The sequence below is a fragment of the Halichoeres trimaculatus genome, unplaced genomic scaffold (genome assembly GCF_033239565.1).
Source record: "Halichoeres trimaculatus isolate MK-OKI-2021-1 unplaced genomic scaffold, fHalTri1.1 fHalTri1_scaffold_6, whole genome shotgun sequence".
NCBI lineage: Eukaryota > Metazoa > Chordata > Actinopteri > Labriformes > Labridae > Halichoeres > Halichoeres trimaculatus.
Genome location: NW_027437184.1, coordinates 466,806 through 494,720, shown reverse-complemented (window position 1 = coordinate 494,720; position 27,915 = coordinate 466,806). Strand labels below are relative to the sequence as shown.

General features: G+C 43.0%; 1 protein-coding gene across 5 annotated transcripts in view; it reads right to left on the bottom strand.

The window, feature by feature from the left end:
• Positions 1-27,915, bottom strand: part of gabra1 (gamma-aminobutyric acid type A receptor subunit alpha1) — a 58,486-nt gene that overhangs the window by 19,827 nt on the left and 10,744 nt on the right. For all 5 annotated transcript variants that reach the window (XM_074671816.1, XM_074671814.1, XM_074671815.1 and 2 more), the window contains exons 5-8: positions 21,489-21,709; positions 15,061-15,143; positions 13,795-13,938; positions 11,878-12,030 (exon numbers count right to left, since the gene is read on the bottom strand). In XM_074671816.1, the coding sequence (XP_074527917.1) occupies positions 11,878-12,030; positions 13,795-13,938; positions 15,061-15,143; positions 21,489-21,709 (601 nt within the window). The remainder of the gene's footprint in view (positions 1-11,877; positions 12,031-13,794; positions 13,939-15,060; positions 15,144-21,488; positions 21,710-27,915) is intronic.

The window sequence follows — 27,915 nt, the reverse complement described above, 5'->3', positions numbered from 1 at the left end:
TAATCAATCAATCAATAAATAAATAAATAAATAAATAAATAAATAAATAAATAAATAAATAAATAAATAATGAAATTAATAAAATAAATAAAATAAATAAATAGATAAATAAATACACAAATAAATAAATAAATACAAATAAATAATTAAATAAAATAAATGAATAAATAAATTAAAAAATTGCATGATAAATCGCAATCGCAATATTGGTTCAAAAAATTGCAATTACATTATTTTCCCAAATCGTTTAGCCCTACTGAAAGGCCTCCAGAGGAACTGGCCAATCAGAGAGAAGGGGTTTGTGGAGCAGGAAGACTTAGAGACAGCAGCAAAAACAAAAAGCTTCTCTTAAAACACCAGTCTGAGACAAAAAGTAAAATAAAATAAAAATTTTGAGCCATAAATATTTTAAAGCTACTTCAACTAGAGGAGCAGTAAAGTGCCCCCTCTTTAACTCTTTAACTTACACGCCTTGTAACCCTTTAACGTTTCATCCATAGAAACAAAAAAAAACCCAAAAAAAAATACAAAAAAAACAACAACAAACAAACAAAAAAATGTATATTTTTCCTGTTTTTGGAGCGCTGAAATCATGAACCACAAAATCCAGAAATGTATTTTAAGCTGCAGAGATTAAAGGGTTAACTGTTGCACCACTGCTGCTCTGTTGTGTCGTCCACGGTGGATTTGTTTCACCCACTCAGTCTTAAAGTCACGTTTGCCAAATATCTGTGGGAAACAAAAGCAGGAGGACTAATCAGAGTCATCTTCAGTTTCTTCAGGGACTGAATCCATCCTGGTTTAATCCCCTGCTCCTCCTCCTGCTTTAAGTTATCCCTCCTTCGAAACAAAGCCTCCTTCACACCTCCTCAGCTCAGCGTGTAAGACTGAAGCTAAAACTTCTGCCTTTGTTCAAGAAGCCCACAGAATCTGTCCTAAATCACAAATTCAGCTTACATTTGATCCAACAGGACGGTGACACAAGCAGCAAAGACACGGTTAAGACAGGAGGAAAATGAGACGGAGCCAATTAAACATCAGCTTCCTGTAACCCAGGACCACCAGGCTCCACAACACGAGCAGAGAAACATCGAGTTGGTGTTTGTTCAGTGATAACAGCAGAAATATTAAACATGTACGCTCGAGCACGTGAACGCTGATCTAACTGAGCTTTTTTAGACGTATAGAAACACATTAATGAGCTGGATTATTTCTTAATGAAGCACAGAAGCTGCTGCAGTCGTACAACATGTAACGCCGCCTGACGAACCAACGGGAGCGCTGTGTGGGGACATGTCAAACACCTTCCTGTATCCCCCTCAACCCGTCCCTGGGGGGCGCTGTCTTTGTTGGATGTCTATCAGCATCTCCAGCAGCTCCTCATTTATTCATACCTTATCAATACCTGAGCCTCAGGGGGCCACACACACACACACACACACACACACACACACACACACACGCACACACACGCCGTCAGCAGCGCCACGTCACCGCACATTTACATAAACAGAGGAATAAAATCAACACGCTGATTGGCAGGTAAGTTAAATGACTGTGCCAGCCTGACACACACTTATACACACACTTATACACACACACACTTATACACACACTTATACACACACACACACTTATACACACAGTGTATAGTAGCACTGCCTACATTATTATCACCTAGTAATCATGTATTTATGAGCTCCCAGCGGTGCAGGAGCAGCACACACAGCTCAGGAACATGTGCACACTCGCTACTGTGCATGCAAAACCAAGGTCTACACACACACACACACACACACACACACACACACACACACACACACACACACACACACACTCATTCTGTAATGAGCAGAAACATTAAACAGCATCATGGGAGAACCAATAAATACAGAGCCAATCACTCCTTAAGAGGAGGAGGAGGAGGCGAGCTGATCTTCGCAGCGCGGCGTCGCTGACAGCTCAGAGACTCAGCGTATCAGCGCCGTCATCCTCGTTTCTCTCCACTCCTCATTCAGACTCCGTGTAAATAAAAGAGTTTTCTACCAAACCCAACTGTAAACTAATCAGCCTGGTAATGGGCGCAGTGATAAATACGATAACTCTACCCACTGCTGTGTTTTTAAATTGCCTATTCATCTGTGGGGCAGGCTCAGAGAAAGAGATGTAGAGCCGGTCTGCGCCGCGCTGCGCAGACACGCTGTAATTTAAAGAGGAGCTCTCGCCTGGCGTTTGTTGGTGTTAACGGGGTTTCCCTGTCAGATCTGCACGTCTGTGTCAGAGACAGAAACCTGATCACATCTCTGGCTGTAAAGGAGCAGCTCTCCGTGCACGGCGCGATGCACGGCGCGATGCACGGCGCTGCTGCTCTCCAGTGGAAACAAAGAGGGAGCAAGCTGTGAATAGATGTCTGCAGGATGAATGACTCAGGTGCATTTGTGTGCGTTAGTGATTCCTCTCAGTGAACAGGATTGCTTTTAGGCTTCTGTGCGCTCTAAGATCTGCTTTTGGACCCTGGATTTGCAGCCACGCCGCCCGTGTGTTAGAATAACTGCTTTTGTCTCCCAGACATCGCCTTTCGTCTCCGGTAAATGTTCCTTACAGCTTTATTCAGGCATGGCAGAGCCGTAATGGAGGCAGCCATGAAGTGTTTCTGACCGGGGGCCTGGACGAATAAACTCAGATGGAGGTTGTGATCAAATGTGCACCACAAACATGCTCACACTTCCTGTTAGACGTGTCGGTAGAGAAGATCATTACAGCTGATTCAGACGTCAGAGCAGTGAAACGTTTCACCCTCCCTAAATGTTTTGCATTACGTTTCTAAACGCCTCTGAGGCTGACATTTCTCACATCCACTGGAAATTACAGAACAACTTAAACAAACGCTGCTTCACTCTAATTTTATGATTCCCATCTAATCTGTGTCAGTGCACCTCCAGCTAAGCCGGCTCAGGCGCTGTGTGTGTGTGTGTGAGAGAGCGGTGTGTGTGTGTGAGAGCTGTTACAGAGAGCTCATGATGCAGTCTCACCTCTCAGTCCTCGCTATAAACACCAGGTCGTTAGTTTGAAACGTGTGTTCATGTCCTCTCAGGCTGCAGAGCTGAGGTAACTACTCATGATGTTTAGACGGGCGCACGGCGACACATCCAACCTGACAAACGCTCATTTCTCTCCACGCTACGTGCACACACCAAGTTCAGTTCATCAGTGTTGCTGCACTTTCTCTGCAAACATAAAGACCAAACTTTGACCAAACTTTGACCAAACTTTGACCAAACGTTGACCAGACTTTGACCAGACTTTGACCAAACTTTGACCAAACTTTGACCAGACTTTGACCAGACTTTGACCAGACTTTGACCAAACTTTGACCAAACTTTGACCAAACTTTGACCAAACTTTGACCAAACTTTGACCAAACTTTGACCAAACTATGACCAGACTTTGACCAGACTTTGACCAGACTTTGACCAAACTTTGACCAAACTTTGACCAAACTTTGACCAAACTATGACCAGACTTTGACCAGACTTTGACCAGACTTTGACCAAACTTTGACCAAACTTTGACCAAACTTTGACCAAACTATGACCAGACTTTGACCAGACTTTGACCAGACTTTGACCAAACTTTGACCAAACTATGACCAGACTTTGACCAGACTTTGACCAGACTTTGACCAAACTTTGACCAAACTTTGACCAAACTTTGACCAAACTATGACCAGACTTTGACCAAACTTTGACCAAACTATGACCAGACTTTGACCAGACTTTGACCAGACTTTGACCAGACTTTGACCAGACTTTGACCAAACTATGACCAAACTTTGACCAGACTTTGACCAACAGAAGTCATGAAGCCAGTGCTGAGAAGTAAAGCCTGACGTTAAAACCAGATGGAGTTAGATCAGTGGTTCTCAAACGGGGTTACGTGTACCCCTGGGGGTATGCGAGGACGCTCCAGGGGCTGCCCTAGATTCAAAAATGTAATTCAAAAAAATAATATCAACCAAGAAAAATCCTTTTAACACAATTTATTTAATCAATGTTTGAATCCAAATAAGTTAAAGTTCCTAAACTGAGAACTTTATCCAATAGACACTGATAGTAGAGCGCTGTTTTACTTTTTTTTTTTCCAACCAAAACTAATTTGCGCTTGATAGGGGATACTTGGCAGAAAGAATACATGTCATAGAGGGTACGTCAGTGAAAACAGTTTGAGAACAACTGATTTAGATGGGAGATGGATTTTTTGACCTGTACTGCAGCCAGACACCAGGGGGAGCAGTTTTTGTGGAGACCTCCCTTCAAGCCGAGCAAGATGACATCCTTTTTTTTTTATATAGTCAATGGCCTTTAGTAATCAGTGTACAAAAACTTAGAAAATCTACAGTATGCTAAAAATCCCTGGATGTCCTACTGATCTGGGGAAATTTCTCAGTATGCGGCAGAGCTGTCTTTGTGGCATACTGTTTCCCACAATGCACTGCACTAATGCTGTTTGTCAATGCAGGTGGCTGGTTTGGGTAAATTACGGCCATCTAATGGAATGAGTCGGCATTACAACTACAATACAACAACACTAACATTAGACGGTCTCTGAGATAGAAGTGAAGTGATGAGAAAGGAACACTCGTAAATCTCATCACTTCCTGTCATCTACAAATTCACTGGCCCATAAAAACACTGATTCATTTATTAAACCATATGTGGATTATATGGAAGTGTTTTTTCATCAGCTGTAAAAATAAAAATTCTGATTTTTTTTTCAGTTATCGATATAACTTTTGGTGTAAGATTAGAAATCAAGGATGATGATTCCGCCACAATATGATTAACAAAATATCTAAATGTCGAGATCTGCCAATTGTTTGTTTTGTACATCTATAATAAAGAAAAAAAAAAAGAAAAATATTAGCTGTGCCTTCTGAGCTGGAAACCAGAGTAGTTTACTACAAAACAGACCCAACAGAACAGCCAGACTGCAGACTACATGAAAAAAGTCAGGGCGTGCGTTTGCTTTAAAGCAAATTAACAACAAAAAGCACAGGTTAGTAAAAACTTTATAAACTCAGTTTGAAGTGTAGTTTATCAAACATCGTGGCTGCAGTTTCCCTGCTTCCATCTTCACTCAGCTTTTTGTCAGAGCGTGTACCTCTCTGTACTCAGCCCCCTCCCTCAGGATGTCAAATGTTATCTGTTGAACTGGTGCAGCACCATCACTCTGGGGGAGTAAAACCTTTTGTATCACACCTCACCCCGTAGGAAATCCAGCTGAGTGGTCTTTAGAAGACCCAAAACCTCTGGACTCAAGTGACTTCTATCAGAAACAGGAAGTACAACCCAAACCAGAGTGAGTATCTGTCTCTGTGTTCCCAGTTTAACATCTATAACCTGATGTGACGTTTACTCACACAGGAAGTCCAAACACTCCAGCTCTTTCCCTGTCGTCTGTGTTTCTGAGCGCGCTCTAACAGCTGCCTGCTCCAACACCCTGACATCTGTCTGCATCACGCCACTCTCAGCCGGCGTTTACAAGCCCCCGTTTACAGGCCGCTCTCAGAATAATCACTGTAAACAGGAACGTAGTGTTAGAGCAGAGGCACTGCGATCAGGGGACACCGGGGTCGACGTTAACCTCTGTGTAACAGGAACATACCATTACCTCTGAGCTAACACGAGGATCGTTGTCTTGCTCGTCATACCAGTCACACTGTGCAGATAATTCACAGCAGTAAAGTCACAGGAAGCATTTTACGAGCGGCTCTTTGTCTCTCGTCCTCACAGCGTCCCACGTGTTCGACGCTTTGATAAACGCCATAAATCCACGGCTCAGATGATGGCTGCAGGATTAAGATGGCACTGAATGATCTTGATTGTCTCCTATGTCTCTTTAATGATTCATTTACAGCCGTATTGACTGTGTAACCTCTGAGGAACGGGCTCATTCATCGCCCGTCTCCCATGATGCATATTAATCACGCCGATGACCTCCCTTAGTATATTTGGACGCTCTGCTGCGCTCCGTAAAAACTGCACGCGCCGTTATGCCTCTCATGTAATCTCACACTGATAGCATGAGCGACACACACATGCCCCAGATAGTCGTCTGAATCTAATCTAGGCCATCCTCATTTCCCCCGGACACGTGACGAGCACCGCAGGTAGCTCGCTCGCTGCACACACACACACACACACACACACACACACACACACATGCATATATGCATAGGAAGGCAGCAAACATGGCAGGGGAAGAGGAAGAGTCTGCGGCAGGACTGTAGAGCCCGCTGCATGTGTCATGTTTGTGTGAGAGCTCTTAAAGCGGAGGGCCAGGGGAGACCGTGACATCCATGAGGAGACAGAACGAGAGAGGGAAGAGGAGCGAGGAGAGGAGGCGCGAGGAGAGGAGGCTGAGGTAACTCAAGGACATCCTGCCTGCTGCTGCGCTGTGCTGCTGCGCTGTGCTGCTGCCGAGCATGCTGCAAACGAGCAAGAGCTTTCCTTTTGGGCGCTATTATGTAAGACATTAGTGTGACAGACAGACAGATACACACACACACACACACACATGCACAGACGCATGCACACACAGATCTGTGCACAAAACACACACTGGTGAACACTTTCGTCTCACACACACACACACACACACACACACACACACACACACGCACACACACACACACACACACACTTGTGGAAACAGATTCAGAGCACGTAAATCTGAACGCACACTGAGCCTCGTGCCTGAAACTCCTACCGCAGCTCCTGTTCTCCTCATTGGTGCAGAGCGCGAGCAGGAGGCGAGGAGCAGGAGGCGAGGAGCAGAAACCAAACGTTTGCTCCCACTGTGCGCCTCCTAATCAGCGTCTCCTTCACTTTAAAGGAGTAGTTTGACATTTTGGAAGCACGTTTATCGGCTCTCTTGTCGAAAATATGACGAAGGGAGCTTTGATATCATCCTGTCAGGACTGAGAGGTTGCCAGGCAACCAGCCGAGCACCAGGAAGTCACTTTGCTCTTCACTAAGTGTTTGTTGCAGACTTTGGCTCCTTTTTTTTCTCCTGACTGTCTGAGCAGAGATTAAACCAATCTGTAGAAACAGCTACTCGCGGTTATCAACATAATCTGCTCGCAGCGTCAAATATTTTGGCATCAATAGGATTCTGCTGTTCTGTTGTCATACATCTGTAATCTAACTGGAACTGACCAATGGCATCCGAGCAGGAAATAATCTGTGCGTGGTGCAAACGAGGCAGATTCATTCATTCACTCATCACTGTGACATTAAGCAGCTGTTTGCAGAGAGCGGCCGTGAACATTGTCCTGATCAGAGTCTGTGTCCTTGTCTCAAACTGTGGTTACACTGTGAAAAAGAAGAAGAGGAGCAGACGATGAAGTCTTCCTGAGCACGACGAGTCCAAGACCAGGATTAGACCACATGTGACTCAGAGCTTTTGGAGGTTTTTGGATGTCCCACAAGGCTTCACTCCACTGTCTCTGCTGCTTACTGCTGGCATTACGCTAGGCTAGGCTAGGCTAACTGCGCATTTAGAAGTCATGTTATGGATCCAGTTTTATGTTGGTTTTGGCGCCTCCTGTGGGCAAAGCAATACTTTACTTTTTTGGTCAGATCCAGTTTTTCAACAAACTGAAATCCCAACGTCCTTGATCTGACTTTTCTAAGACTCATAAAGACTTTTTACTTTCTTCTTTTGGTTGCTAGGCGCCGCCCTGTTGGTTGTAGCTGCCTTTTGCAGCAGCTCTCTCTTCTTTGTCTGTTTCTTGTAATTTTTTTGACTCTTTTTCGTCATCTTTGTATTTGGAGTGGATCATCACTTTATATGGCTCATTTGTTGGTCATGGACACCAAACTTTTTGTGTCTTCAGTGATATTTTTACTACTTTTCTCCTGTGTTTGTCTGGAGATCCTACATGTAACCATGGCTGCATTGTTCACATGTGAAATCAGCTGTTAGCAGCCTGTAGCATGTCAATGCTAACTGGTGCTAGGCCGGATGTTTCCCTCAAGGTGAGGAGAAGGAGGTGAGGATGACGTGCTGGTTCTCAGGTGTGAGCTAAGAAGTGACGACATGGACCTGTCCTTCCATCCATCGTTATTGGGAACGTAAGATCTATCTCCAATAAGATGGACGAGCTAGCTGTGCTAACCCAGCAACAGAGGGAATACCAGAGGGCAGAGTAGCATCATGCTATCCACAGACATGGCTAACAGAGCTAACAGCAGACACCAAGGCCACATGTGAAGAGCTTCACCTGCTGTGAGCAGACAGGATCCAGGAGACAGAGACTGAACAGACTGCTGAAGAAGCTCAGTCCTGGACCCTGTGGAGGTGGAGGCTGGCTGACTGGACAATGATGGACAAGCTGTCAGCATCTATTTTACTATGGAGCTTTTTACACTTTCTATACTCTTTCTGACTTTGGTTTTCTTGATTGCTGCTGTGACTTCAATTTTGTTGTACTTGTTACAATGACAATAAAGTTCTATTCTATTCTATTCTATTCTATTCTATTCTATTCTATTCTATTCTATTCTATTCTATTCTGTGCTCACTTCTGATTCTGAGCAGATATGACCTAGCGGTTGAGGTCGTGTCTCATGTGGTTAGCCCTTGAGAGCGTGACCTGAGTCTGAATCCAGCCTGTGGCCTCCTCCGTGCTCTCTGTGCTCTGTGCACAGTGCCCTCATCTCTGGTTACAGACATTAAAGCACCAAAATACAGCTTTAAAACTAAATAAGTGCATTAATATCATCTGGCAGTGCAGTTTCTGGGCTCATCTCATCCCCAGCTCCTGGGTCCATTGTGTTTCCTGTTTGTTCTGCGCACCGTGGGGACTGGAGTAAAGCGTATTGAGGAGTTTAAGATGATAAATATTTGGCAGCAGGTGATCGTGCTATAAGCATGTCCTTTTTTTTTCCTTTTCTTTTTAGTCAGTTTTGCATTTAGGGCCTGTGTTTATTTTAAGTCACATTTGTTGGCCATTGACACCAAACTGGTTGTGTCTGCAGCAGTGTTTATACTAGTTTCATTCCTGTGTGTGTGTCTTTATCTCCATGTATACCATAAATATCATTGTTTACACATAACATAAGCTGTTAGCAGCCTGTAGCATGTTAATGCTACCTGGTGCTAGGCCCAATGTTCCCTGCGAGACGTACTGATACTGCGGTGTGAGCTAAAAAGAGAGGACATGGATCTGTCCTTCCATCCATGGTGATGGGAAATGATCTGTTTCTAATAAGATAGAAGAGCTAACCATGCTAACCCAGCAACAGAGGGAATGCCCGAGGGAAAACCTAAAATGTTGTTAATACTTTTTGTCCCCAAAGAGTCACTCAAGTGGGCTCACTACGTAGCAGTTCCCTCTTTTTTGTCCTTTTTTTTCTTCTCTTTTAATGTCAGTTTTGCATTTGGGGCCTGTGTTTACTTTTCTTATTTGTTAGCCATTGACACCAAACTGGTTGTTTCTGCAGCAGTGTTTATACTAGTTTCATTCCTGTGTGTGTCTTCATGTCCATTTCTACCATAAATATCATTGTTTACACATGAGATCAGCTGTTAGCAGCCTTTAGTGTGTCAAAGCTAACTGGCAATAGTCCCAATTTTCCTTGTGAGCTGAAGGGAAGGAGGCAAGGGTAACATGCTGATGCTGTGGTGTGAGCTTAAAAAAGATGACACAGACCTGTCCTTATATCTATGGTTACGGGGAAGGATATATGTCCAATTAGATAGACAAGCTAGCCATGCTAACCCAGCAACAGAGGGGATGCCAGAGGGAAAACCTAAAATGTTATTGATACTTTTTGTCCCCCAAGAGTCCCTCTAGTGGGTGCTCTTTGTAGCAGTTCCCTCTTTTTTGTCCTTTTTTTTCTTCTCTTTTTGTCAGTTTTGCATTTGGGGCCTGCGTTTACTTTTCTCATTTGTTGGTCAATGACACCAAACTGGTTGTTTCTGCAGTAGTGTGTTTACTAGTTTTATTCCTATGTGTGTCTTTATCTCCATGCATACAATTGTCTCATTGTTTACACATAAGATCAGCTGTTAGCAGCCTGTAGCAAGTTAATGCTAACTGATGCTAGGCCGAATGTTCCTTCTGAGGCTGAGGGGAAGGAGGCAAGGATGACATGCTAGTGCTGCAGTGTGAGCTAAAAACAGAGGACATGAACCTGTCTTTCAATCCATGGTGATGGGAATGATCCGTCTCCAATAAGATGGACAAGCTAGCCGTGCTAACCCAGCAACAGAGGGAATACCAGAAGGCAGAGTAGCGCCATGCTATTCACAGAGATGCTGAAATTCTCAGTGTAATGTTTTCATTTCACATTTCTTCATTTGCTGCTGTAGCTCTGTTAGCTTCCCCGTTGGGGACAAATAAAGATGTATCTTATCTTATGATGCTACAAGACGCACAGTCTGTGTTACTCAGATACATATTTACATTTCTGTCTTCAGGCGACTCTGTGTGAGCCTCTGTGTGTCCAACAGAGTCCACTTGATGTAGAGCTGTAAACCAGGCTCTGACGCTGCAGTCAGACAGTCAGACAGTCGCTCAGCTACAGTTTCATCCCTGTTGGACAGGTTGATGGACATTAGTTACAGTTTCTTCCATCAGAAAGAAACCAGTTTGTTCCCGGCTCGGTGAGAGCGCTGATTGGGTCGGTGTCCCGTCTAATCACAGTCACTCGTCTTGGCAGAGGACAAGGTTTTCCCCTCGCCGAGGAGACAGGAGGTAAAAACTCTGTGGGTCTTTCCAAGGCGGGCGCTCACGCCTGAGTCATTATCAGCCGTTGTGTGTTTTTACTCTGCGTGATATTCTTTCTCCAGGCTGCCAGCGTGCTGACGTAGGTGTAACTTTGCCCACAGAGTTGGATGATTAATCCTTTGTAGCTGTCGTTGGTTTTGTGAGAAGAAACGGTGACGAGTTCTTTCAGATGTCTGTGGTTTTAACTGAACTATTAAACCAAAAAAGACTGGATACGGCGGTTACTGGAAATAGCAAAGGAGTAAAAGTGATTCTTTACTTAGGAGTGAGTTTTCATTCCCTTTGATAACCGTTAAACTCTGAGTTTGAGGCGTGATCTCCACGTTAAAAAACACAGCGGCTGCAGATCTTTGTGCTGTGAAGCTAAGACGCTGATGATTTTAACCCCGATTAGAGGATCTCCTCCACGCTCTAACATTTCCTGTGTGTCCATCAGCCAATCAGCCGTCAGTCATCAGACTCAAACACGACGAGCCCCCGTCCTCTCCGTGGAGGCGGTCTCCCTCACGCTGAGGTCTCGTCTCGTCTCTGGAGTTATTTACCCTGTCAGGAGCGCTGACAGCAGAAACATTTTCTCATCTTTGTGTGAAGAAATGAAGCTGCACTCCAGGGTCATTGACAGCACTGTGCTTAAAAGCTGCGTCTCACAGTTTCTTCTAATTAGTCCAACGTGTCAGATGTTTTTCATTTCAAAGTCAAAGCAGATGGTGCTGCACGCGTTGGCAGTTATGGTGGTGAATCCAGAAATGATCACAATTTATTCCTTTATTTATTATTTTACTGAATTTACCTCAAAACAAACCCATGTATTGAAAAGGTGATAATGCAGATGAAGAGCATGGTTTACATGTGAGGTAAATATCTTAGCGTTATCGTTCCCTGACTCCATTTCTGTTGGGTCTCCAAGCAGCCCGGTTATTTCGATTCTTGCTCGACAGCACTACAGTTTTGAGCGAGCGCCTGGCGGCCCGTCATCATATCTGCCAAATGGATTTCTCCAGGAACAGATTTGGAAGCGTCTGTTTCCTGGGCTCGTTTCTCTAAGCACAGATGTTTGGAAAGGAGGAAAGCAGACGACTCACCAAACACAGTCCTGGCAGGGACGGACTCTCTGTTGAGCCAGAACGACACCTGGGAGAGGATCACTGTCATGATGCAGGGCAGATACGTCTGGATCACAAAGTAACCAATTTTCCGCTTCAGGTGGAAGTGGGTTGTCATCACCACGTACTCTCCTGCAAACGACAGACGAGATGTGAGGACAAGAGCAGGGATAAACTCTAAAAAAGATTTATAAAAGGCCTGAAGCCGGAGGAGTTTTAAAGGCTTGAGTTTTCAGTTTTTCATCTGGATGAAACAATATGTTGATTGTTGAGTATTTCCAGAGACGTTAGTGAGTAAAACAACCGTCATAAAACCCGTTCATGTCCCAGCTCGGGCGCTGCAGTCGTTGGGGGTGTTGTCAGTAAAGCGAAGCGTTGCTCAGGGGACAGAGCTGTCTGAAGCTTCACTTTCTGCCCGCGGCCAACATCACTGCAAACAGGTCACCCACTTTACGCCACCACTAATTTGTGCCAGTATCAATGGAGGAAGAGGAGGAGGAGGAAACAACGTGAAGGCCGGTAGGGAAATTATGAAATCTGGGACATGAGCTGTCACACGTAGAGCTGAGAAATGTGCTGCTTCAGATCGATGGTTTGTGGATTAATGAAGCTGTGGACGTGTTTGGGCTTTTTCTTCATCACCTGATCAGAGTGAAGCTGAACACTAACGTCCAACTGACCGAAAAACATAAACAAAACCATCAGCAAAGAAAAATAATCTTCAGGATAGATATTTTATTAAGTCAATAAATGTTGTTGTAGAGTCAGCGTCAGATTGGGATTAACATCTCTTTGTCAAAACAGGATTTAATAAACAAGAGTCTATAGTAGATTGCAGGCTCTGGTTTTTCCATAGGGGGCGCCAAAATCAACACAGAGAGTTGCTCACAGTAGCTTTAATTTTAGTTCAAATTTCTTCTGTCATTGAATTTTCTTTCTAATAAATTATTTACTTCATGTAGGCTTTTGTTAAATCTTCTGTATACACCTTTCTCTTGCTGTTGGGTTTGGTGCCTCCTCTGGGCAGAGGATGATTTTTTGAATTGACAAAAATAATTTTTAAAAAAAGGTATTTTGTTAAAAACATTTCTTAAAATCTTGAAGTAGAAAATGTAAACGAAAAAAAAAAAACTGTTTGCAACCAACAAGCAGTAATTTGGCTTGACACCTGCCCCATATTGGTGATTTGGTAGAAAAAATAAAATAAAATAAAATGGAAAAAAAAAAATCAATGAGTAAATAAATATATAGATAAATGAATACTACAGTAAACAAATAAATATATAAAAACTACAACAATAAATAAGTAAAATAAAATGAAAAGATAAAAAATAAAAACTTTAATACATAAATAAATAAAAATAAAAAAACAAAATAAAAAATAAAAGAAAAACTACAATAAAGATATGATAAATAAAAACTCTAATAAATAAATCAACAAATAAATAAAACTAAAATAAATAAATAAATAAATAAATACAGTTAAAAAAAACTAAAAAAAGAAATAAAAACTACAATAAATAAATCAATAAATACAAACATAAATTTAATAAACAAATCCATTAATAATAAAATAAAATAAAACAAAAACCTAAAAAAAAATAAAAATCATTCAGTTTCATCTCCTGTGTCTGTGAACGTCCTACTTTTGCTGGTCTTTAAGAGGCCTAAGTGTTGCTTTTAGTCTGTTTGGTATCCAGTTTAAATAATAAAATTAATAAATAAATAATAAATAATAAAAATTAAATAATCCTCACTGAAGCTTCCAGAGAAAGATTTAAAGTCTCTGAAAAGTGATTTTGTTTTTGATGAAAAGTGCAGACCTCTCTGACAAACTGCTCTCTTTTTATTTGTTTGACTGTGAAAGCTTAAAGTCTGAGTTTACGTTGGACCCACCTGTGCTGGACTGCACCACACCAGAGTCCACGCTCTGCCCCATCAGATCGTACTGGTTCAGTCTGGACCCGTCCTCTGCCACCACCACGGACTGGGCCGCCCCCCTGGTCCACACGTACACCACCTCTGCCCGGGTGTAGGCGTCTGCCGAGGACAGAGTGGAGAGTTATGAATTATTTTGCTGCTGGATGTCTGCCGGTCACATGCTCCTGTTTCAGGCTGTGGAGCTGCCAGGGACGCCGGCAGGAAGAGAAAAACAAACCTGAAACGAGGTCTTCCACTTAAATCCTCCCTCCTCTCAGCTTGTCCCCCTGCATCTCGTCTGGCTGCTCTCATCTCAAACCTGCCTGTCTCGTCTCATTTGCCGTTTAAGCTTATTATCTTTTTCTTTCACCTTGTTGGAGCGTTTTATCTCATCTCTTTTTTATCCTCCCCGCTCGGCCCGCTTCAGATTTTGTTTGCCTTTTTGCCAACATGGCGCCACGTGATGCGATGTGATGTTGTGTCACTTCATGTTATCCCCCGGACTTATAAGAAAACAAACAAACAACATCACAACGGGACAACATGACCTCAAAAGAGCCCAGTCAGTCTTCCCTTCCCTCCGGCCAGCGACCTGTCAAAGCCGCAGTGTGGCTGGGCCACTGCAGAGGAAAAGGATGGCTCCTCTGCAGACTGCAGCAGAAGGCAGAGAGCTCATCACTGAAATATTTAGGGAGTGAGTTCAGTTTGAAGGGGGGTGATGCTGGGTCCTCTCACTCACGCTGTGCAGCTGTCTGAAGGATGGCGGAGAGGCTGTTTGACGCTTTCTGTCTGTTTCACTTTTACTGTGTTTTTTTTTTTTTTTTATCTGGCTCTCTCTTCCCCTCCCCCACTGCCTCCACTCCCCCTCCATGTTTCCACCTCTCGTTACGTCTTCTCCTGGATGATGAGGGCAGGAAGCGGTAGCTGTCAGCGGCGAGCAGCTGGCGTGATGTCCTGGATGTATAACAGACACGGCTGAGGGTAAACACAGGTCGGTGTGCAGGGGTCTTCCAGGGTCTTCCAGGGTCTTCCTGGGTTGAGTGGGGGGGACCAGAGGGGCCTTGGCGGGAACAAATCCTCTGGGAGGACAGCTGTTACCACACTGTCATCCCGATCAGGGGCTCGTGCTGGGGTCGAGCTTCCAGTCCAGTGATGATGGTGTGTGTCACAGGGATACATGTGTGTGTTAATACCCGTGTTCATGCGTGTTTGTGAGCGTGTGTGAGCCGAGAGGATACTTACAGCTGCCGAACTTAAGTGGACAGGCGTGGGCGTCCATGGGGAAGTCCTCCAAGTGCATGGGACACTCTGCTCGCACCGTGAGCCTGGAGGAGGGAGAGAAGCAGAAAGATGAGGATGGATGAAACAAACAGAGGGAGAGTGAAGGTGGAGGAGGAGGAGTGAAGGCTGAGGAGTAATATATCTGCAGCTGGAGCATGCAGAGGGGAGCCCTCTGGGCCTTCAAGGTATTCAGTGAAGGCCTCATGAAAAATATTGAAAGAATTTTTGTACTCCTAAATAATTATTTTATTTTGTTTTTATTTATTTATTTTACTCGCTGAAATCACAGCAATGAGTTTTATATTATTTTTATAAACTTGTCCTGGCAAACAGTGGGTTAATATAACTAAATGGAAAATGGACCAATCACAGTTTTCCTTTTGATGGTATCTGGGTAAATCAGCGACACCTTCTGGCAGGCAGGACCTTCAGTAACTGCAACGAATGCCTGAGTAACTCAAGCCAATGTGGACACAATGTGACAATGACAGCTGTCTTAGCCAATCAGATTTTGTTAAGTTGTGGGCGGGATCATTTCCTCTCATCTTCCGGGGATTCGCGAATACTTAATCGATAAGCTCCTAACTGTAGCTGTGAGTGAGTGAGGAGGAAAGAGAAGATCACGTTGGCAGAACGTGAAGAGAAATGGAGGAAAGTAACGGAGAAGACTGTGTGGTTGCTGGATTATTTGAAACTCCGTTTTTAAGGCTGAAAGCTCGCCAGCTCCAACCTGGTCTAACCTCGGCGCAGGGCGGAGTGCACCCTCCGCAGCTGAAATTTGGTGACAGCCGCACATGTGCGCACGCCTCAGAGGCAGGTTTCCAGAGTGTCAGGCACATTTTAATGCATCTGATGTCAGATTAAAGCCGTTTGTCATAATGGAAAGTTAACCTGACGGCAGCTGGAAGTTTGATGCACATCTTGCAATTAAACAATAAACAGCCTTAACATCTGATACTGAGTATATATCTGGTTCTCTCATTTCATTTAATTCAAAGAAAAAAAGAGAGAAAATAAATGTATGTTACTCAGGATTAACCCGTGATTTCCCATATTTCTCTGTTTTAGTCTTTATTTTTAACCTGATCTAAAAAGATGGAGTACATTGTTGTAAGGAGGATGAGGTGGAGACACCAGGAGAGTTTACAGTAAATCACTAAAGGTTCGCACGATTTAAGCAATAACTTGTACGTACGCACTGTTGGTGAATGAGGCCCATTGTGAGCATAGTGATTGATTTTAAGTTGATTTTTTCCATTTTATATCTTCATTTTTTAATAGTTTGAAGTTGTGTTAGGTGTTGCAGTGTTCAGGCACATGATAAATTTGTAATCCCATAAAACTATCAATATACTGAACTTCCATGTCACATGATTCTATTGTTTTTATTTCTTTGTTTGATTGTTTATTGCCACGTGTGGTCCCATGGTCCTACTGAAGGCCCAGAGGGTGGGGCCACGGTTCAACACTGGGAGCATGTTGTGGTGTAGTTTGTGAAGGAGCAGGTGGTGTAGTTTGTGCAGGAGCATGTGGTGGTGTAGTTCAGTAGCATGTAGCGTTAGCGTTTTGTGCAGCCTCTTTCACAGCACACGTGGCTTGCTGCAGCGCCTCCTCCACCCTGATCCGTGGGTTCCTCTTTCCTGACAGCTTGGTGAAAAACAGCATGTCAGGCCACCCGTGACACACTAATCTCCCATCCATCCCTCATCTGGCTCATCTGTGACAGCCGTACAGGGCTCCGCCTCCTCCCCCTCCCCCCCCCTGTCAGTAAACATGCTAAAACAAATGTTTTACGGCGCTGGCCGCAGACAGCTCACATTAGAGTCTCTCTGCTGGTGAGCATCAAGGTCTGAGCCCTGGTTTTTATTCAGCCGCTCTCTGCTGAAGGCTGCAGAGGCACCACCAGTGGTTGGAGCTGGGCTCAGCTGGTCCTACACCTTATCTTGCTGCTGTAACTGTCAGGGAGCATCCCAGCAGCCATAAATCATGATGGGATGAAACAGGTTTATTTTTACCGGTGAACACGAGGATGGAGAAAGGGCCAGATGTAATAAACTAAATGTGATACAGCTATCATAAATGGCTGACTGTGGTCTCTAAAGAACTATAAATAAGTAATAACAAACAGAAATTTACTCCAGCAGTGAATCTTTTTTTTCCTGTATCAAACAGACCTGTACGTTAGAGTTTATGGAGGATTATTGGGTTTTCTCTGTCAGACGTGACGTGTTGTTCTGTGGTTTAAAGACTCAGTCTGGTTATGTTCAGGGTACAAATATCTGAGAAACATAAAGTAACACACAGTGTACTCCTGCTAGCACTAGCAGGATTATTTTTGTATAGTTGGAGCCTGGTGTAGCAGTAGATCTCCACTGTTTCCAACAAACTGTACGGCTACATCAACATGTGACGGATGATCTGAACGTGTGAGCTCCTGTTTCTTTAAAAAAAATATCTCTGTTTGTTTCTTAATCTTACTACAAATCCTGTTACCAGCACAAATAATCCAACATTTAATCTCACTCAAGTATTTCCAAGTAGCTGAAGCCTGATGTAGCAAGAATCGCCGTTATTTTCCACAAACTGCTGAAACCGCGTCAGGCGAGTACTGGTACTGGTATTGGGCTGACACCAGCCTTATTTCAAGGTGTCAGTACTCCTGAAGACTGCTGATACTCAACACAAAAAAAAATCCTACGTCAAGTCAGTCCTCCTCACCAGTAGGTGGCGCTAGGCCCTGTTATTTTGCCCTGTTGTTCATTGGTTAAAAACAAACAATAAACTCAGGTTGTGTCTGAAATCACCCACTCACTCCCTCCTCTATACTCACTATAAAGTGAATCAGATGTGTTGGACTCTATAACCCACTCAGTCAGCTAAATTAAAACAACATTTCAGACACTACTCACTCACTCACCAGCCGCTGACAGTGAAGGAATTACTCTTGCGTCACTCATGGACGGCTGGAAACTTACAGTTGAAATTTTTCTCAAACACTGTAAACAGTATTTATTTCAGAAATAACTAATATTATACTTAGCGTATTTTCCGCAACAGCCAAATATAATAGAAACATTTATTACACATTATTTAAAAAAAAAAAAAAAAATCATATATTTGCACAAAACTTGTGCTGTGTTTGAGAATTACAAGGTCCAGTGAATGCATCACCCGCCATGAACGGTTTAACGCTAACGTCCGTGTTGTTTGTTTCTCTGCTCGAAGTTGTGAGACGGGCTCGTCCGAGAGTTAAACAGAGAGAAACGTGTTATTCTCTGACACTTTTTAATGTTGTTTTGGTTTTATCAGTAATCAGCCAATCATTCTGTTTGACCCGTAATGCATGATGGTAAATATTGCTCATATAGTGAGCATCGCTAATACATAGGGCTGAACGATTTTGGAAAATAATCTAATTGCGATTTTTTTGGACCAATATTGCGATTTAGCATGTGAATTTTGAGGGGGGATGTTTATCTTCTACATTATTCACTGAACACAAGCAATAAATCATTCTGTAGTATGACCAACACAACAAATGATACTGTCAACATATAAACATTTGTTTTCCTGAAGGCCAGGCCTTAATGTTATGATGAAATGGGATGAATTGATATGTGTAATAAACTTATTATTAATTCCCTTAAATACAATCAGAAGAAGAAACAAAGCACTGCAGAACAACAGGCCTGTCCTCAACAATAAAATAATAAAAAATAAATGTGAATCTTCTTGTCTGTGGATCTCACACTAAATACAGAGCAGAAATATAAATAAGACCAAATCTCTGACTCAAACACTGAAATATGTCAACATGTGGAATGCACTGTTTTTATAAAATAATAAAGAAACACTGTGTGAACATAATTTTAAGTATTATTTGTATAAAAATCTTAATGATCCTTACAAACACACAAACTAAAGTAAATGCACTTTAAAAGTCCTTCTTTCTTTCTTTGTGTTTTTTTAATTGCATCCTTTGCGATTTGAAAATTGCTTTCTATTTTTTTTTACCTTTATTTAACCAGGAAAAGAAACTCATTGAGATTAAAAAATCTCTTTTACAAGAGTGTCCTGGCCAAGAGAGGCAGCAGCACAATGCACAAAGTTTCTTACATTCACAAAACAGCATTCCTCACAAAATACTCAGACCTGTCCATTACGGTTTAAATTTGATTAATTGTTCAGCCCTACTAATACACTACTTTTCAAAATGCATTGAGTGGATTATACGGTGGATGACCATGCTCAGTCAGATTTCAGACAGCACTACAACATGACGCACTCACTATGAAGTGAACAGGAAGTGATTTCAGACACAGCCTCAGAGCGCTGTTTGTGTTTGATTCTGGACTAAATGTCTTTCAAAATGATCTGTCAGTGAATTTAGATACGATGGATTAAAAGTAGCAGCAGTATCAGTGAGTACTCAGGAGGAAGTACTCGTACTAGTATCAGTCTGAAAAACAGTGGAACCAAACATCCCTGGAGGAACCAAAGTAGAGGTAGACCGATATATCGGGCCGATATTTGGACATTTGTCTCTATCGGCCATCGGCCGTATTTTCTTTTAAAAAGCCGATTTTTGATCCGTTGTATAAAATGACGCAATTTTTGATCAGGCACAAAAAAGATGAGCACCTCAAACTCTTGGAACCACTTGGATACATTACATACTTTTGTTCAAATTATATTAATAAGTTTAAATTTCTTTTTTGACATTTTAAGAAGAGTGTGAATGTTTACTACTGCTTGTTACATTGTGTGTTTACTCAGACAAAATATTTCATTGTTTTGAAAGCTGAATAAATGTTCAGAGGACTGGACACGACTTGTTGTAATAGATTTCTTTTCGTTTCTCAGAAATTGCTGCGTTTCACAAAAAATGTGATAAATATATATTTATTTAACAATCGGCCTGAATATCAAATTGGAAAAATCGGCTATGCATATCGGCATCGGCTGCCCAAATTTGGAAAGCATCGGCTTTGGCATCGGCATCGGCCCCAAAAAAACCCATATCAGTCGACCTCTAAACCAAAGACCAAAAATCAACCAAAAACAAACAGAATACCTGAACAACTTTTATTATTTTATCAACTTTAAATCTTTGAAAAGCCAAAGTCGTCCATTAAACCTCCGCCACTGTAAACACAACAGATTAAACACATCACACAGAAAATAAACCTGATTTAATAAACTGACCCTGTTGGCTGAAACTGAAACCAACTCTGAATCATCCTCAACACTCTCTGTGAAATCACTTAAAGAAGGGATCATCTGGTAAACTTTATAACTTCATGATTCAACAAAACTTTTTTTAACCAAAATCTTCCCAACAACTAATTTTAGAAGCGTTTGTGATTTGTAAAGATCTCTATTCTCTTTTATTTTCAAGTTACTGTCCACAAATCATTATTCAAACACATTTTTAGCAATGCAGGAAAGACATACTGAAGAATCTAACGTCCAATCACCTTTAACCAAAAGCACCAACAGATTTATCAAATATTTCAGTCAGATTCAGATCTTTACAGATCTCACAGCCACAGTCACGCCAAACACTACAGGAACTCTGATTTCATAACTTGACGTGATCCTGATCCTGTGGTGAACTCACAAATCTCCATTTTTATCTGGGATTATTTTTCAGGCTTTGTGCCATCGTCAGACAAACAGGAAACGTGGGGACAGAGACGCAGAGGAAAGAGGAGCAGCGGCTCTGCTCTGAGTGGGAGTCCAGCCCACGAGGAGTCCACCAGGAGCTTTAACCTCCTCGTGTGTCTGTGTCCTCAGCACAACATCAATAAACCACCACTCAGCCAAGACACACAGAAAACTGCAGATTTCAGAGAGGAAAGGAGAATTTTTTATGGATAAATTCCTGTTAGCGTCTCTCCAGCTGGAGACTGATTCAGACTGATTCAGACACTCAGCTCCTGCTTTTCACTAAAACCTGCTTCAGTAAAACCAGCAGATGTTCTCCTTACCAATGGAAATTAGAGTCAATCCAGACTTCACCACCAAAAAAGCCTTCAAATGCACCAAATGAGCTTTAATTCTGCAGAAAATGTCCCTAAAAAACCACAGGATTATCTCCAGTTGGAGTAATCTGTCAGCAAAGAGCTGTTTGAGAGAATGACTCAGAAATTATTTGTTTCTAAACGGTCGGACTGAGTGGAAATCAGAAAAGTCTCCTGCTCTCATGGTGTTTGAGCAGATTGTGTTTAATACTTTAACTTTGGTCACTTTGATTCAGTTCAGGAAACTCAACGTTCACCCTCCGCCCTCCTCAGAAAACCACCGAGCTCTGAGCTTCACGCTGCAGCTACAGGCTCAGCTCTAAACCCTCCATCACACCGGTGTAGTGAGCAGACGTGCGTCCCTACCTCATGGTGTACAGCAGGGTGCCCTCCTCCGTGATCCGCAGCAGCTTGTTGGGCATGGTCATGTTGTGGGCCACAGACTTCTTCCCGTTGTGGAAGAACGTATCGGGAGTCCAGATCTTGCTCGCCATCAGGTTGTTGAGACGCAGCACGGCCATGGGACCTTTGAACTTTAACCTTTCGTCCTTCCAGCTCTGTCTGAAGAAGACATCGATGGTGTACTCCTGCAGGGGGAGGAAAGAGGTGAGCGCAGTCCGGGTTAGGTCTCTGCACGTTAAAGGGGACATATCATGCTAGTTTCTCCTTTTCACTCTGCCAGACTAAGATGCCTGTAAAGCATTTCTGCCCTCAGTACAAGTCATTTAGTTCCTTCATTGCCCCACAATAGCGTTCTCAATATCCTCATTTTAGGCCATTCTGAAGATCTGGTTGAAACGCTCCGTTTGGAGAATGACCTCCAGTAACCTCGCAACGTCACAGCCCTTTGTGCTCTGATTGGTCAGTTCTATCAGAGGGGCGGAGGGGGTAGAGCCAGGGGGCAGTTTTTGCAGCATGGCAGTATTTACACACAATCGCCACATTGGATGGAGCAGACCGAGCGAGTTTGCTGTTTGCCAAAACTTCACCATAAGGCATTGATAGCACTAGGGATGGGTACCGAATGAGGTACTTTTATAGGTACCTACCAAATTCTGTCAAAAGTACCAAGTATCGACTCAGGTAAAACCAAAAGGTACCATGTTTAGGTACCTAAACGCATCCTTGTGACTGTGAGGGAATAGAAGAGTAGGCAATTTTCCATGCTGGGCGTGAACACACCATTGCAAGGTTATATATCGAAAAATAAATATGTTAAATTATTTTTTTAATATATATTTCATTAGTTAACAAATTGATATTCTCTACCACATAAACACAAGAAAGTACCGAAAACTGGTACCGTTGAGTACCGGTACTGATTGCCAGGTATCAGGCTTTGGTACCGTATTGTTTCAGGTGTGAAAGGTACCCATCCCTAGATAGCACTAATAAAATGGCAGAGTGTAGGATACGTCCTTTTGTATTGGACCCCGAGTCAGACCCGGACAATCCACCTGGACACAGATCATCTCAGGACGCTTCAGTGTGGTGAGTCAAAGCGGTACTGTAACATGTAGAGTTTATACGTGGAAATATAGGCAGACTTCACCAATAAACTATTTCTATAACAGGGCTCCATCCTGCTCCTTCACTTTTCTCTGTCTGTTTTATCCATCATGCTGAAAGTGTCGTCTAAAGATCGCCTCTACCCTCAGTCTCACAAGTATTACCACGTCTGCTAAAACTACAGTGTTTTAACTGCTAATTCACCATGTAAAGCCGCGCTGCTCAGCAAAGCAGAGTCCCTGCATCGAGCTCTCAGTCAGTCGGCTCTTGGTGGGTGTATCCCTCGGTGGCGGTTGTGTGACTAACTGACATCACAGAGGAGGAGCTGCTTTATCAGATTACTCCAATAAAAAGAAAGGATCCTCGTGTCGTCACCAAGGTCGAAATCCCACGGCCAAATGTCAATGACCTATTTTCAGAGGCATCAAATCTCGTTCTAGGATATCAGAAAAAATACAATATCTCATTTTTTGAAAATTCAGGGGGTGTAAGGTCTTGTTTTCTAATTTATTATATCATATGTAAGTATTAAATCAGGGATCAGCATGATATGTCCCCTTTAAGGCTCAGCTGATGGTCTCAGAGCTGGTAAATGTGAAGAATAAGCTGCTCCCTGGTTTCATTACCTGCCTAAACACGGTCACGTCGTCGTGATGCTCTGAATGCAAATGGAGGATAATTTCTTGGTATTGGTCATTTGGTCGTGCATTTTTAGGAAAGTGCCAAAAAAGATTATTGTTTGCATTTATCTTAAGGGAACTTCTTTTTTTCCCATAACCAAATGACCCTGGACACAAAGAGGAAGCAGCGGACACAAAATTAGGAGAACATTTCATTTTGGCGGCGGCTAATGACCGTAGCTCAGAGCAGAGTTTAATGGTTCCACATGACCGGCCGTCGGAGTAAAGAGAGGCTGTAAAAATTACAGTTCAGCCGTTTTTTTTTTTTTACTTTCTGTCTTCATCCCCTCCCCCTCTCTGCCTCTTTCCCCACTCAGCGCGCAGGATAATTAGTGTGAAGTGAAACAAAGCTTCAAGGTAAAAGAGGAGGATAAAGAGGACGGACTGGAGATGGAGGAGACGTTCTCCACCTCCTTCCTCCTCCTTCCTCCTCCTGGCCTCAGCACAGCAGCAAAACAGGCCGCAGCTCCATGTCAGCTGGAGCAATTAACTGAGATTATGTCAAATAGAGTACACACACACACACACACACACACACACACACACACACACACACACACACACACACACACACACACACACACTCAGGGCTCACGTGCAGGGAACAGAAGTGTGTTTTTATTCCTCTTGAAGTGGTGCAGCAGAGGCAGGCAGACATTTGGAGGAGATTAATTGGTTTCCGGTGCAGCGGGTAAAGATCAGATGCTCCTGTTTGAGGAGCCTGCAGCCCTCTCTCTGAGGGGGAGCATATGGAGGCAGGAGGAGAAAGTCCTAAAGGTGATGATTCACTTTTTGATGTTTGCATTTGAATTTCAAAGTGAGCTCCTGCTTTGTGTTTGTCTCTGGGTACGTCGTGTATTTTTGTCCCTCTGATGGAGGAATCTCTACGATCAGTCTGCTCGATCATCACGGTGAAAACTCGTCAAAGTGTCGACGTCTGAGCAGGCTTACGTCTCCTCATCAGACTTAACTCACTAAACTCAAAGACAGCGTTTCATCAGACATTCATTTAATCATTCGAGCTGCTTTTGTTTTATTTTCATGTTAAAAGGCGCTGTGAGGACTTCCTGTTCCCAGCGACACCTTTGGCCTGATTCTGTAGCATTTTCCCAGATAAAGACTGCATTTCCCATGAGCACTATCACCCACTGTGTTCAGACGTGGCTCTTACTTAGATCTGCATTTGTTTTGGAGAGCAGATCTTTTCAATTTAACTCTTCTTTGATCCTAAAATCTTCTTAACCACTGAGTTCAGTGTGTGCCAGTGAAGAAATTAGTGATTGTGATTTGTATGTGATTTCTGATCTTTTAGCAGACAGCCTCAAGTGGACACTCAGTGAACTGCAGCTTTCACATAGGCTTCGTTTCTCTAAACCAGATGTTGTCTTTTGGAGGTAGCGTATTTATTTCACGTTACAGCCCGGTGCTCTGAGACGTGTCTGTAACGTGTAACGTTAGTGAATCCTGGTTCTGTCCTACCAGAGCTCATCTACCAACTCCAACCTCACCAAGCAGAGCTAACGTAACCTGGCTCTTCATTTTATTGATAGACTCTCAAGTTTGAACAGACCACTGCAGAATAACTGCTGACTGTGGGTTGGAGTCAACATTAGCACAAACACATTAACCTGGGTTTTAGCCTTTAGCTCATGTTTTAGCTTTAAGCACATGCTCTATCTCTCTCCTGTTTCTTCTGCTCTTCTGTTCTTTTTCGTTTTCCTTGTCCAGCTCCAGTGTTCACCAACACTACAAAACAGTTTAAGAAATCCTTTTCTTTGGGAAAACTTGTTTCTCTCCGCTAATCTTTGCGACATGCATGCACATGAATCACATGTGCTACCTTGGGTTGCAAAGGGGTGGAAGATTTTAGGTAAATTTTTCGAAAGTTTCCTGGAAACTTTCCATTGAATTGAAGCTCAGGAAGATTGGATATTTTCTGGGTTTTGTTGACGTCAACTTAAAAGAATTTTCTTAAATAAATAAATAAATAAAAAATTCTGGGAAATGTCTTAGAAATTTTCTGTATTATCAACTTGATTTTCAAAACATTGCATATGACATGTTTGCATGCATGTCTGCTTCAAACAAAACTTGATATATTTACGCACGTAAGTGACCAGGTAAATTCAGCTAATATAAATTTACCCCAAACCCAAAGAAAATTCCTGTTAATTTCCAAAAATCCCATTAACAGTTTCCAATTTTCAAAATTCTGGAAATTTTGCAACCTAATCCAATCAACCATGGTCGCCGACCAGTACAATTTAGAATTAGCTAATTTTGGTGATAATCTCAATGTGAACCCCGGGCCATGTCCAGCTGTGTATCTGGGAAACCTCTTATACTTTTATATGTTTAGTCCTGTTCACACCAAAACACAGTTTGACGTCACTGAAAACAATGTTTCTGAAAACTCTGGACAAAGTGAAGATTGGGGAAAACTCTGGTTTCATAGTTTCATGTAGACGTTTGAGAAACACAGTTTTTGTTTCTCAAACCTCACAGCTGAATGACGAGGTTCACTCTGATTGGCTGGCACGAGTTACACTTCAGAAAAACACCGACACCTGTTGGTTTGTCACACTCCGAGCTGCACTTATCGTCAGATTTGCCCGGTTACGTGTGGATAAAGATATTTATTATTTTGTTTTTGATAAGACCCAGCTTCATGTGTGGGGTCAGGTTTTATCAGGGGGCAAATCCAGAAAAGTTGGGACAGTGTCAGGAACTCTGATAAATAAATCCTCACAGGGCACCTAAAGATCGTCATCCAGAGGTTTCTGAGCAGATTTCTCAGTGAGGATGGATCAACTCCACTTCCTGTGAGAGCTGATCAAACACAGCATGTAACGCTATGATTGGATTCACAAATCCACCAAACACATTCAGATTAACGGCGTTTGACCAGCACTACACTCATAACCACACAGCATCCAACAGCATCCAACAGCATCCAACAAAATCCAACACCATCCAACTCCATCCAACAGCATCCAACAGCATCCAACACCTTCCAACACCTTCCAACACCATCCAACATCATCCAACACCATCCAACACTATCCAACAGCATCCAACAGCATCCAATAGCATCCAACAGCATCCAACACCATCCAATACCATCCAACAGCATCCAACAACATCCAACAGCATCCAACAGCATCCAACACCATCCAACACCATCCAACACCATCCAACATCATCCAACAGCATCCAACAGCATCCAACAGCATCCAACACCATCCAACATCATCCAACAGCATCCAACAGCATCCAACAGCATCCAACACCATCCAACAGCATCCAACACCATCCATCACCATCCAACAACATCCAACAGCATCCAACACCATCCAACACCATCCAACACCATCCATCACCATCCGACAGCATCCAACAGCATCATACACCATCCAACAAACACATTCAGCAGCATCCAACACCATCCAACACCATCCATCACCATCCAACAACATCCAACAGCATCCAACAACATCCAACAGCATCCAACAACATCCAACAGCATCCAACAACATCCAACAGCAGCTGACATCAAACTCCATCCAACACCATCCAACACCATCCATCACCATCCAACAACATCCAACAGCATCCAACAACATCCAACAGTATCCAACAACATCCAACAGCATCCAACAACATCCAACAGCAGCTGACATCAAACTCCATCCAACAGCATCTAACAAACAGATTCAGCCTGACACCTTTTATCCAGCGCCGCAACCATAACCACACAGCATCCAACACCATCAACAGCATCCAACAACATCCAACAGCATCCAACAGCATCCAACAGCATCCAACAGCATCCAACAGCATCCAACACCATCCAACAGCATCCAACAGCATCCAACAACATCCAACAGCATCCAACAGCATCCAACACCATCAACAGCATCCGACAACATCCAACAGCATCCAACAGCATCCGACAACATCCAACAGCATCCAACACCATCAACAGCATCCAACAGCATCCAACAGCATCCAACAACATCCAACAACATCCAACAGCATCCAACAACATCCAACAGCATCCAACAACATCCAACAGCATCCAACAACATCCAACAGCAGCTGACATCAAACTCCATCCAACAGCATCTAACAAACAGATTCAGCATGACACTGTTTATCCAGCGCCGCAACCATAACCACACAGCATCCAACACCATCAACAGCATCCAACAACATCCAACAGCATCCGACAGCATCCAACAGCATCCAACAGCATCCAACAGCATCCAACAAAATCCAACACCATCCAACTCCATCCAACAGCATCCAACAGCATCCAACAGCATCCAACAAAATCCAACACCATCCAACTCCATCCAACAGCATCCAACAGCATCCAACAAAATCCAACACCATCCAACTCCATCCAACAGCATCCAACAGCATCCAACAGCATCCAACACCTTCCAACACCTTCCAACACCATCCAACATCATCCAACACCATCCAACACTATCCAACAGCATCCAACAGCATCCAATAGCATCCAACAGCATCCAACACCATCCAATACCATCCAACAGCATCCAACAACATCCAACAGCATCCAACAGCATCCAACACCA